The sequence below is a fragment of the Bidens hawaiensis genome, unplaced genomic scaffold (assembly GCF_021521415.1).
Source record: "Bidens hawaiensis isolate Kalapana, Puna unplaced genomic scaffold, B.hawaiensis_p1.1 tig00001087_1, whole genome shotgun sequence".
NCBI lineage: Eukaryota > Viridiplantae > Streptophyta > Magnoliopsida > Asterales > Asteraceae > Bidens > Bidens hawaiensis.
Window position 1 is genome coordinate 1,769,729 of NW_027491062.1, and position 13,981 is coordinate 1,783,709.

General features: G+C 36.5%; 1 protein-coding gene across 1 annotated transcript; it reads right to left on the reverse strand.

The window, feature by feature from the left end:
• Nucleotides 1–307: 307 nt before the first annotated feature.
• LOC143558496 (DDT domain-containing protein DDR4-like) lies at nucleotides 308–6,078 on the reverse strand. The gene is made up of 12 exons (XM_077047323.1): nucleotides 5,466–6,078; nucleotides 5,073–5,183; nucleotides 3,427–3,513; nucleotides 3,301–3,338; nucleotides 3,085–3,166; nucleotides 2,816–2,922; nucleotides 2,441–2,591; nucleotides 2,263–2,355; nucleotides 2,043–2,163; nucleotides 1,907–1,949; nucleotides 1,575–1,775; nucleotides 308–1,478 (listed from the first exon to the last, which is right to left on the reverse strand). Exons 1-12 carry the CDS (start codon nucleotides 5,817–5,819, stop codon nucleotides 617–619), a joined length of 2,250 nt encoding a protein of 749 aa, XP_076903438.1. The 5' UTR covers nucleotides 5,820–6,078; the 3' UTR covers nucleotides 308–616.
• Nucleotides 6,079–13,981: the final 7,903 nt, after the last annotated feature.

Genomic DNA, 13,981 nt, shown 5'->3' on the forward strand with positions numbered 1-13,981 from the left:
CACCCTCTTAGTTTAGGCTTACTTTAGTCAATGCAGAATTTCGCTCCGTCGACGCTAATTTGAATTATGGTTTGAAACAAAAAATAACTGTAACTGTCGATTATGAACTGTTTATGGTACATAACGCGCAGGCTGAACTAAGCATCAAGTGAAGCGTAGGTAGATGCGGTATTATTTTGGAGTAGCCAGAAGAATTATATCCAACAATCGACATATGCAAACGGTCCAGGCTAGACTCTATCATTGGACATAGCTGAGGTAACAGACCGACCCGTAGCAATAAATGTTTCAACACATTAGCAACCAGCTTATAAACAAAACTAAAGCATCAATCTTGCATAAATACATACAATTACGTTAATGTTTTAAAAATCTACGCTAAAAACGCAAGAAATTAGTACCTTTCGGGATAAGGCGGATGGTTCAAAGTACAACAAACAATTCGGCTTCTAAATGCTGATAATATCAACAACCAAAATTCTCAGATATAAAGACTTGTAACCATAATAAAAATCTAATTCAACGCCATCTCGTTTCGCTAAATATTACACCCCACTGAAGATCAAGAACCCACTTGCTTATTAAAAACGCGGCTTGTTTAAAAAATTACTCGGTTTTAGAAATCGTTTGTATCGTCATCCTTTACAGGCCCGTCTTCAAAACCCGAACCCGGTGCAAGCTCATTTAAATCAAGAAACCTTCTTTTCCGTGCACCCGTTTCAAACTCGTCTTGTTCCGAGCTCTCCACCTTCATTGATGCCCCGTTTTGTTCTTCTTGGTCAACCTTCGGGTCTTGCTCGATAACAGGCTGGTCAACCTTCATCTCTTCATTTTCATTATCAATATCATTCTCGTTTTCATTCTCGTTACCATCATCAACTTCATTATCGTTATCGTTATAATTCTCATTATCATCCTCATCATAATCATCATTATTATCGTTGGCATCGGCTTCGTCACTACTTCCCATCGAAAACCCGGATTTCTCACTCGGTTCCGAGTGCTTATCCGAACTCTCGGAAGTCTCGGGCTGTTCCATTTCGGGCTCAGAATCTGAAAATTCAAACTGTTTGTAATCGATTCGGGTTCGCACGGCCCGTCTACTACGTCTAGGGCCCTTTCTGATTTCATTAACCGATCTCAACTTCGTTTCACGACGGGTACAGCCCGATAACTTTTTAACTCTTTGCGGGCTTTCGTCACTATTTTCACTTGCACTTAAAGATTCTTCACCTTCGTCTTCATCTTCAGCATTATCGTCATCCCATCTATATTCTTCATCTCCTTCAGAACTACTCGACATCTTCTTCCTTTCTTTTTTTCTTTTTAAATATTCTTCATCGTACACGGCTTCACCGACTATATCATCCTCATCACCATCCTCGTTATAATCGCTATCCATACGCGCCTCGTTGTCTGAAACCGCTTCAACAAACTCGCGTGCAGAGTATCGTTGAGGTCTCTGCCTCCTTCGACTACTGCGTGTAAAGATGATAACAGGTCAAACGGGCCATTTGATTGTTTATCAATCAAATTTTGTTAAGAAAAATGGGTGTGAATAATTAACGAAGTACCTGCGGTCCAGTTGTTGAGATTCGTTATCCTCGTCACTCTCATCATAGTTGAGTGAATCAGGAGATGGTGGGCTGAAGGAGGTGTTGTGGTTATTTTGTGAAGTGGCAGGCGCGGGCCCACCACCCGATCTACCATTTGTGGAAGAATCGTGTCTCAACCCTTCTCTTCTTACGGTTGGTTCTAGTGACTGTTGCTTTCTTCTACAAAAGTCAAAAAGTCGATAATCTAAGTACAAGTGCCAAGAAGAACGGATCAAGTCGAGTCGGGTCGCCCAACAAACATATTTATGAAAAAGAAAAAATTGAAAGTGTAAAGGTGAAGAATTGAGTACTTGGTTATCTCGATAGCCTCGTTGATTGATCGGTCATAATCATCTAAAAATAATAATGCAACGGTTTAATATGATGGGACCAAAGGACAACAAATATTTTTTAAAAAGAAGTTAATAAATAAAGAATTAATCTTACCAAAAGTATAGGAGACTTGTTTTCTACCACGAAGAGATCGGCCCGGACCAAGCCCATCTAAAATCATACCATCTAAAAGAAGCGCCTCTCTATGTTGTTTCTTTAAAAGTTTCTCTTTCTTCTGCAATAATAAACAATACAGGAACCATGAATGAAAACACTGTAACACAAACAATTATCTTATTATATTACCACTTAAAATAACAAAACAATGAGTTACCTTTTGGACTTTCTCAATCTCCGGAAGCATGTCGTTCTTTAATTTCTTCCCGAGAGAAGCTTCCATTCTGTTTTTGCTAGAAAATAGCTTCTCCTGATGAACCATAAACGGGTCGATTTTTGTTGGTACGAGCAAAAAGAGTGAAAATAGATGCAAAAAACTCGGTCATGAAACTTACAGACACGTCTTGAAATTCATCCAAATTAGTTGCAACTGTTTCCCACTCGTAAGATGAAAACGAGTGTACATTTTTCCCCTTTCCTTTCTTCACTTCGACTTTTCTAATTTCACGGTACAACCTTTGACCAATGATAGGATCGTCTTCATACCTTCTCACCAACAAATAACACACAATAAGTCCACACAAACCAACACCACTAAATAAGTAAATATCACCACCTAAACAAAATATTTAACTTAGCAGCCATCATATTTTGTTTCTAAGTGCAACTGACGATCATTCAACTTGGATTTTTGCATGTATAACGGTTTTTTTGCAATGAAAAGCAAAGCTCCTAAATATATAGATAATTAAGAGATATAGGTATATTACCAGAAAGAAACACCATGAGAATTACCGCCCGTACGCTCTTTACGAAATGCAGAAAGAGGAACACCGTGCTTTATGGAGTCATCTATATAGCTTCTGATATCATCTTGCTGCAAGAATTACGCCATATACACTTCACAAATGGTTATTGAAATTAACATGACTATTAATAAAAATGATATTTATTTCACATTTTCGCAAAAAATAATAGTTTATAAAGAAAAAAAGACTTATGGTTTAAAAAATCAACCACTCTTTAAAGAAAATGTTACCTCGACACGAATATCACATAAAGCTTTCAATATCACCACACGAACACCAGGATCAAGGTTCTTATATGTCTCAATTTCGGTCCTGAAAAACAAAATATTTAACCAATTGACCCAAGAAACAAAATACAACCCAAATTGACCCATTACAGATAAATGAGTCAAAATTGCAGCTTTTTATCCTAAATAAATGACATGTATAAACTATGAGTAACCTACCCATGTGATGCAACTATAGGTAGTTCTCCTTCTGAAACCTGCAATAAAGTTACAAAGTTAACTTTATGAATTATGATTAGCAACACTACATACAACCAAAATGATCAAAATAATTTACAAAAGTACCCAATGCCACCAATCTCTAAGCTTTCGGCATAGAACAGTAACCCAAGTGTTTTGCCCTAGCGCCATCCGAGTAACTGGAGGTATTGCCTAAATAAAAGAGCATAGTAGAAAACAGTAAAGTTAACTTTTTTAATGTTGAAATTAAGTGCAAGAAATGGAAATCGGTAGATACGAGCCAAATCATTGTAGTATTGTACCCAAGTACATACATTAACACATTGTCTTGCTTTCAAGCTTTATATTTTATAACTTGTAATTGATTTACTACCAGACTACATCTAGTTGAACATAATAGCAAAATCAAATCTCATATATTAGTTTAAAGTATATACAATTTCAAAGTTTTGCTTCAAGTGGCTCAAATGATTAACATCAATTAGTATTGTTAAGGTTTACCTACGAGGTTATTGCAACATGCTAGTTGTTTATAAAGGTTTCTAAGATTTCACTCAAGCACAAAGAAAATACATATGATGAATCTTTCTTATAAAAAAGACATGTCTTTGGCTGGCAGTATGTTCTATCTAAAGGCATGAAGTTCAAAAACTTATCATATCTTCAAATAAAGACCACTAAATACAATTAAAACAAGAATAATCCTATGTTTGTATGCACCAAAAAGAGGCAGTCATCATGTATTTTGTTAGATATGTTCCTCTAACTCAAAGATTACCTAATAAACCATACCAAGAAATAATGATCAGAAGTTATAATGCCCTGTTTCTATGCAAAGATACAATCTTTAACTTTCCCAAAAACCAAAGCTATTTCTGCAAAAAGATACAATCTTTTTCATCTTCAAAACCAACACGACCAACTACTCTACCCATGGCAACATACCCATCTAAACCTACCAACAAATGCACATTCAAGTAACAAATTTCATGAAAAATACTTGCAAAAACAAAATTCTCAGCTGTACGAACATCATAGCAACCTTTAGCAGAGAATTATAAAGACCAGGTTACATCTAGTTGAGCATAAAGACCAAATCACCTCTCATATTAGCTTAAACTATGTACATTTACCAAGTTTAGCTTCAAGTGGTTCAAATAATTAACATCTATTTTGTACCATTATGATTTATCCAAAAAGGCTATTGCAGCATGCTACTTGCTCATTAAGGTTTCTAAGATTTCACGCAAGCCCAAAGAAAGAGCATATGATGGATCTTTCATATAAAAAACATGTCTTTTGTTGGCAGTATGTTCTATCTAAGGTCAATAACACCCTCTCATACTTATGTCTTGTAAAATTTTATTATCAGGTATTTTACATGAAGTCCAAAAACTTATCCTATCTTCTAACAAGAACCACTAACAAAAACTAAAACACGAAAAAACCTGTATTAAGATGCACCAAAAGAAGCAGTCACCATGTTATTCTTAGATATGTTCCTATAACACAAATCCCTAATAAACCAGACTTTTGAACACAAACAAACCACAATACACCAAGAAACAATATTCCTGTGAAAAGATGCAATCTTTTTCATCCCCAAAACCAACCCGACAAACTACTCTACCCGTAGCAACATACCCATCTAAACCTACCAACTAACGCACACTCAAATAAACAAATTTCATATCAAAATATCAAAATTCTTGCAAAAACAATATTCTCAACTATATGATCATTATAACTACCTTCAACAGAGGAATATGAATTTCACCCAACGTATTATTCGGCGTAATAAGCGCCGTCTCCAACTCCTCCACCGAAAACTCCGCTTTAATATTCAACAAAGGCCTAAACACCTGCACCACAAAATCCACATTATATTATTACGGGAAAGTTAACGTACAAATTAAATTAACGTGTTAACTGTGCGAATCAAGTAGTGTAGTTATATATCCAAGTAGTGTAATTATGTAATTACATCGTAGTGTAATTATGTAATTACATCGTAGTGTAATTACACTACACCATAATTACACTATGATGTATATATAACTACGCTACTTGGTTCTCACAGTTAACACGTTAATTTAATTTGGACGTTAACTAATCAAAACACAAACTTTAAATTAAACCCTCACATTTAAAAAATTTAAAGCCGAGGCCAACTCCGACATGGACCGAATATTCCACCGGGGCAGCTGCGAGGGTTCGGGCTCACCGACCAAGGGCGTAACGATACCGCTATACGGGTTAGGCGGGCTCGGCGGCTGCTCCTCTTCTTCCTCATCCTCCTCCTCCACTTCCCGGCGAACCCTCCGGCGGGGCTTCTGGCGGCGTGCCACCACCACCGCCGCCTCCGCCACCGCCGCCTCGTAAATCCGAGCAGCCGATCGTGCAGTGCACGCGCGTGACGGCCGTTCTCTCCTCACCACGCCGTTGGCAGCCGGTTTAGCTTCGGACCGGATCGGAGACGGTGGGTGTTCGTCGGTCATGGTTATGGGATCTTGAAGATGGTAGAAGTAATAATAATATTAATGATATTATTATTATTGTTAGTGTAGAAGAATCTATGAATTGGGGGTCATTTGATGTGAAATTGAGATCAATGGGAAGGTTTCTCTCTCTAGATTTGTGGGTAAGAGAGAGAAAGTGAAGAAATTGAAGGAAAACAGGTTGAAATTGGAGAGAATTGGAGTGAGAAATGGAGGGTTTGATGGAAAATTAGGGCAAAAGGGGGGTTTGTGTACGGGTAACAAATTCAGCAGTGAAACGACAGCGTTTTGGGACTGATTGATGATATTGATAATTATAAGAGTAAAGTAAACCTTTGTTTTGGTGTTTTGAAGTTCGGAGTTTGGAAGTGACTTGCACTCTTTTGCTAAAAGATTTCTTTCTTATGTAACAAATTGCCCTTAATTTGTGTTTGTTTAGCGATAGCTTGATTTACCTCTTATGTGATGGATTTGAAACGGTTTATGATGGATGTGTTAATGTGGTCGAGATTTGACTGTTGAGGTAACATGCATAGATGAGACGCTCTTTGATTTTAGGTTTTATGGTATGAATTTTGTAAACGATTATATGTAGGATGGTGTGGTATGAATTTTATAGAAGATTTTATGGAGGAATGTGTGTGAGTTTTGAAGAGTTATGAAGTCAAAACTTGAGACGCGTTGTATTTTATAAGATATGGTTATTGGATGAGTGTTTTGGACGAGAGAGGTTATATGGAATTCTAAAATAGGAATTGAAACTTCGAAATTAATTAAATGTGAATGTGCGAATAACTACTATGAGTCTTGAAATGATGAATAACCAATTGGTGTATGAGGTACATAATTTTAAGTTTTGGAATAAGTGGTTACCGATAGAGATAAACTGTTTTATTTGGAGATTATTGTTGGATGGAATCACAACCAGAAGTGCATTAACTATCAGGGTATTAATGTTGGGAATGTGAATTGTCCGATCTGTGGTTCGTGTCCGGAGACGGCACAATTCCTGTTGGTATATTTCGAAGGTATTAAGAATATTTGGTCAATTATTATGAATTGGGTAAAGCTGTCTATGTGTGCAAACTTTGTATCAGTGGAAGAAATTTTGGAATAACCCCGAACAAATTTATCAAGTGTAATAATTCGTGTTTGGTGGTTCAATCTATTTTGACAGTGACGTGTTGGATTATATGGGTGAGTAGGAACGATCTCATTTTTAATAAAGTACCCATTGTCATGTTCACGATGGTGTATGAGATCAAATCGGCATCTTTTTTTTGGGTCAAACAAAGAAGCAAAAGTTCATGTCTTGAGTGAGATAAGTGGTTTCGGTTCAATTTCGTGAAATTTTCTTTATAAGTGGTTGGTTGTTTTATTATATGTCTTTTTGTTTTTTCTTTGTTATGGGCTACTTGTCTCTTGTAAGTGATTCTCTTTAGTTTTTTAATAAAGTTTCCTTTTAAAAAAGAAAAAAGGTAATGATTATTGTTAGAACAATGTTTGGGTTTAAAGTGGATATGTTGAGGTGGTAGAGTTTTGAGATTTGAGGTAACAAGCATAAATGAGATGGTTTTTAATATATCACCTTAATATAAAAATCTGTATAATTTTTTAATGAGGGATGGTATGAAATTTTAGAAGAGTTTTAATGTCAAATCTTGAGTCGCTTCATATTTTACAAGAAATGGTGATCGGATGGTGTGCCTTTCTCCTTTTAATCTACTTTCGGTGTTTGTTAATCGACTTGATTTACCTCTCACGTGATTGGTTAATGTGGTTGAGATTTGACTTTTGAGATAACATAGATGAGACGCTCTTTGATCTGGCCTTTTGGTATGAATTTTGTAGAAGATTTTATGAAGAACGGTGTGTGATTTTTTTTAAGAGTTTTAATGTTGAATCTTGATTTGCTTCGTGTTTGACAAGATAGAGTGATCGAATGGATGGATGTTTAGGACATGGGATGTTATATCAAACCTAAAATAGAAATTGAAGTATCAAAATTAATTAAATGTATATATGTGAATGAATATTGTGATTCTTGAGATGATAGTTTAGCTAATGATTATCGCTAGAACAAAATTCGGGTTTAAAATGGACAAATGATTATAGTTAGAACAACGTTTGGGCTTAAAATAGATATGTTGAGATGGTTCAAATTTTAACTTTCAGGTAACAAGCATATAGATGAGATGGTATTTGATCTAGCTTCTTGGTATAATAATATTTTATGAAGGATGGTATGTGATTTTTTAAGAGTTCTAAATTCGAATGTTGAGTTGCTCTGTATTTCACAAGATACGGTGATCATATGGGTGTTTTGGATAGGGAGGTTATACGAAATCTCAACTAGGAATTGAAGTATCGAATTTAACTAAATGTTCACATATGCGAATAACTATTGTGATTCTTGAAATGATAGATTAGCTCACGATTATCGTTAGAGCATCGTTTCGGTTTAAAATTGATGTGTTGAGGTTGTCAAGATTTGACCTTTGTGGTAACAAGCATAAATGAGATGGTCTTTGATCTAGCTTCTGGATATGAAAGTTTGTATACAATTTAATGAGGGGTGGTGTGCGATTTTAGAAGAGTTTTAAAGTCAAATCTTGAGTCGCTTTACAAGAAATGGCGATCAGATGGATGGTTTGAACAAGGGTTATACAAAACCTAAAATAGGAATTGAAGTATCAATATTAATATGTAAACGTGCGAATAATAACTATGAATCTTGAAATGAAAGATGAGTTATGATTATCGTAAGAATAACGTTTGGGATATGCTATCATATAATTAATATTTTCTTTATCCAGCATAGAGAACTCTGATAATATTTTATGAGCCTTATATCTCTTTGTTTAAGAAAAAATGGTTATATATGTTTTGAATTGTTGATAAATAGTTACCATTGGAAAGTAGGAGTCAATCTCAAGCAATGTTCGTTTTTTGTAATTTTGATCAGTTTGTCGATTATAAGTTTCACATGTTATAAAAAGAGTTGGTGTTTTATTAATATAAAATATTCAACTTCAAATGATAGACCACTAGTTAAGGTTGAATAACTTTATTTTATATCATTTTGTATCTTTGAAGATCAACAACACTTGGTTAGACTTGCTATAGCTACACCATGCTTTATGTTAGTCGAGTTAGGGCTTAACCAATCGGATAAAATAATATCACACTATAGCATCATGATTCCAATTTATAATTAGATGAGAAGAGTGTTTAACATTGACTGGATTGTCATCTCGTCAAAGATAGGTCAATGCGACGCGTTTAGGTTATTATTGACATTATAGGGGAAAAATATTGGCTCTACCAGCAGATGTAATTATTATGAGATATGTTTAGAAGCTTAACGAAATGTTATGTGCTTAAATGGAAATTGGGTGTTTTTGAAGGATGGATGGATATCATATGTGACGGTTGATTGAGCGGGTTTTCAACTTGTCCTACTAAAATAACTAAGCATAGCTTTTCTTTGTATCTTTCTTTACCCCAATTTTAGTACCACCGTCCACCAAGATCCAACTCTTCTTTCAAGACCTACTTTTCACTCTTTTTCACACCTCATTGCCTACACGTAACGAATAATTTTAGAAAAAAAAAATCCACTTAAACATCTCAATAGGCATGTACTCGCGTTTTCCAACTACAATTGCACACCTTCTTTCTCTTCATATAAATTTGAAGATGTATTTGGCTCATAGACCTTTGAACAAAGAATTCTAAACTAAGGGTCAGAAGTCCGGCCGTGGTGCTCATAAGCGGTCCACAAGTTTCAAGCTTGAGGCGACTAAAGACCTTTGATTGGTTCAATTCAGAGGGTTATGATTAAATGCCGTTTATAGGTTGTGTGGCTTGTGTCCTTTTTAAAGGATGGAAAAACCCACTCAAATAAGAGGTTGGTCCATAGGTTGGATCATAACTCACTCGAATATTGAGAAGTTGATCTAGATGTTGGGTCAAAACACACTCACGGGTCTCTAAAAGGATGTTTAAATACACTCGCATACCACAATAATTTCATACTATAAAACTAAGGTGCTACCTTAGTTAGAGAGACACTTTTTGCATCCCACATTTTGCAACAAACCCACACAAATAATTCTAGCAACAAATAATACATTTGCCTTTTACAATTCAGACTCCGTGGCGTTTTCCAGCGGTACCACAAAATAGATTTTGTTTGTTGTATCCTAAGGAGATAGACGTGTTCCTAGAGGTCTACTTAATGGAAATGTCTCCAACGTGGGTAGAGGTGTCCAAAATACTCGAACCCGATTAAATCGACACAAATCCGAATAAACTAATTAGGGTTGGGTTAAATAGGGTCAAAAAAGTATCAATCGGGTTACTCAGATTATACCCAATTAACGCTCATTATTATTAGGGTCGGGTTCCGGGCTCATTTTTGAACCCATAGCCCAAGCCTACCTACAACAAATCACGCCCTAACTAAATTAGGCAACCTAATGCACAAGCCCACCTACCATACTGAAGAAACACTAATTGACCCCTGTCAGATTACGGATAATGCGCCAATGAAGAAACACTAATTGACCCCTGTCAGATTACGGATAATCTAGGGGTTAAATAGATGTTTCCCACGATGGGTTAGATCCGGCAAAGATGGTTCTTCTGATAACCTGCAAAACAGACACCGTGAGCTCGTCACTGAGAAGGGGGGGTACCTCCTTGTGACCACCCTCCGGCGTGAGAATCAGACTAGATTGCCCTTGAATATAAGTGTATATTAAGAGAATGACTAGAGCAGATATCAGGTAATATATCAATATATGAGATATGAGATAAGATGAGATGATACCATTCCAAGGTGTTGGAGTATTTATAGCCGAATGTAGGTTTCCAAGCAGGTACAGCCGGCTGAATAGTGTTCATGTTCTGCCAACTGTGGGCTACGCACATGCCATGCCGGTGGTTGGTGGATAGGCAGCGGCTGATAGTGACCAGGCCGGCTGTGTACTATTCATGTTCCACCAACTGCAGGCCATGCACGTCCACCGACAGGTTGGTGAGTAGGCAGCGGCTAATAGTGACATACAGTACAAGAGTGTGCTGCTCGTCATACTGTTGTCAGTGAGCTGTCGTATCCTTGGTCAGATCTTTTGTCCATACCTCGTCAGGTACAGTACAAAAGATCCTCCAGTATCGTACGGATTGGCTCATTTGGGCGGGAGTTCTCCCGGCTTTGTGCGGGAGTTCTCCCGGCTTTGTGCGGGAGTGTTCCCGGCTTGCTCACTCCTTCTTCAGGTGACATTACTGAATTATTTAAGAGTTAAGTGCCTTGTGCGTGTAGCTTTGCTGCGCAGGTAGCCTTCCCTGATGGCTTGTATCCGCAACTGCGGGAACAGGCGGAGTACTTCACCATTGGGAGGCTTTTTCTGCGGGAACAGCTTGCGTACTGCGCGTAAGGACGTCACGTCTCTGAGTATGGTGGGTCCTGCGGGCCCAGTTGGTTTCTACGCAGACGTCCCTCTTCAAGGGGTTGCGAGTTTAGCCTTTGCGCAGACGTCCCTGTTGAAGGTGAGTCTTGCGGGTTCAACTGCGCAGACGTCCCTCTTTGAGGTGAGTCTTGTGGGTCCAACTTCACATACAAATTACTATAATCGTCAATCACAAAACATCTAAACCCTTGTAACAATTTTAATAATTTTATTTTTATAATATTTTGCAAGCATTGTCATTTAACCAAAAAAAAGTGTAACTTGTGATAGTTGAGTAATGTGAGACATGCTGGAAGTTAGTGAAACATTGTAACACTAGGATATAGCCCGTGTAATATACGGGTGACTAAAATATATAAAAAAAGTTAAATTTAATCATATTTGTAATAACATACCTTATGAATTCATAAGATAAGAATAATAATAAATAAAATTTTATAATTCATAAATATCTAAACATCATAGTGAAGAAAAAAAATTATGTTAATGAGAATTTAAACATCATGTGAAGATGATTCAAGGATCTCGAAGTAAATAATATCTTAGAATTTGTTAGATATATTTAATGATCAAGAAAACTCGATCATAGTGCATAGCATTTGATAGAAATGAGTCAAGAACACTATATATGGGATTTGGAACAAGTGATAAAATACATCAAATGAAATGCTAAAACGCTTAACCCTCTCTTTGACAAGTTTTGAGACCAACCATCAAACATGTTCATATTCAGCTGCTACTAAGCCAATGTGTTAATTACTAAACAAAATGTGTTAATAGGTTGGAGTGATAATCAACTTAAAATTATAGAGTGACCCGACTAACCCGAACCCAACAAGCCCAGACCTTAATAGGGTAGGGTTACGAGTTAGCTTTATTTTTTAAAAAACCTGATTAACTTGAAACCCAGTCGGGTTGACCCGATGAACACCGTGGGCCTTAACTAGCAGTTTTCTTTTTTATTTTCTTGTTCCTTTTTTTTCCATTTGTTTTAATTGTAACATGTATATATTGTAAGATTTTCCTTCCTACGTTACGTTGTAGTTTTCTTTTGAAAGTGTTTCAGATAATTTTTGCAAGACGAGACAAAAAAAAAAGCACAAGAGACTAGAAATGGAATTATATGAGAAATTGAGATTATCAGAGGATGTTCAATATAGAATCACTTTCAAACAAGAGTGAACTGCGGCTTTCGTTCATGTGGTTTGTTCAAATTTCTGGTTTTAATTTAATATTATCAAATTGTGACGTTGTCCTTGTTGTTTCATTTCACTTGCAATTAAACCCGATCTAACTAATCTCGTTAAGTCTGGTCGTTAAACCCATCAACGTGCCCCTCACGTGAGATGCAGTTTTTTCCTTTTTCTACCCAAATAAACCCCAACCCTAATCCGCAAGCCCCCTCACGGGAGGGTTGAGGTGTATTTGGGAAAAAAAGGACAAAATTGCCCCTCACGTGAGGGGCACACTCATGGATTTAACGATTAGACTTAACTGGATTAGTGTGGTTGGATATAACTGCAAGTGAAATGAAACCACATGAACGAAAATCACAAATTTAAAACTATTGGATTAAAACTGTAGATTTGGACAAACCACATGGATGGAAACTGTAGTTTATTCTTTAAATAAAGAACTACGGTATATTTTTTGTTTTAATTGTAATACATAAACTCGCAATACAATTGCTTCCAAAACATAAAGTAAAATTCAAAACCAATTTCATCACAAAATATATAATAAATATTACTTTTATAAGGAATTTCCAATTATATAATTAGAAATAGAAATTACATATGCCACACAACCATGTACAATACATGTGCATACATACTAGTCATAAAACTACTCAACCTAAGTCTCATAATCTCCATCATCTCATGTTGTTAATATATAGATGTTATGAAGGTTATTATAATAGAATAGTCCATGAAAATGGTATTATTAGTACCTTAATTCATCATCTTCTACCTATGTTTCTCAACCTTGAGTATTATCGAAGAACGGATAGATTTCGCTATGGTTGGAGCTACTAGATTTATATGTTTCTTGAAGCCAAAATGCATTATTGCATACATTAGCATTAGAATTACTATTATCACATGATAAAATTGGCAAACCTGGCTGTAACAAACCATGACCAACATGTTGTGACAAAGTTGTCACATGTTGTTGTTCATGATGTTTTTTATAAAAAGAAAGCCAAGTAAGAACATTATACAACTCCTCCTCAGCTTGTCTTATTTGATACTGAAGATCACATATTACACTGAGGCAGCCGTGAACCGGGAACTGGTCTCGCATGTTAGCTTCATAGATTATGGACCGCATGGCTTCGGTTTTGTGGTTTGGGTCGATCTGTTCGAGTATTCTAAGGATGTTTCGTACACCGAAGAGTTTGTGTGCATTTTTGAAAATTATGGGGTGTTCGGGGCGGAAGTGTGGGGCGAGTGCACACTCGGGGGTGCACCTCTTGCGCTGGTAACGGCAGGCGGCACACGCTTGGTTGCTGGTGGCACCCTTGAGGGTCATTTTGGCTTGGTGTAAAAGGTTAATTAGTGTGTTTGTGGGAAGAGTAGAAGACCATGTAAAGTATATAAAGAGGAGTCTAGTCCGTAACCGTTTGGGATAGCATGCATGAGATTGTACGATGCATTAAATGAATCTATAGTATATATCACATGCATG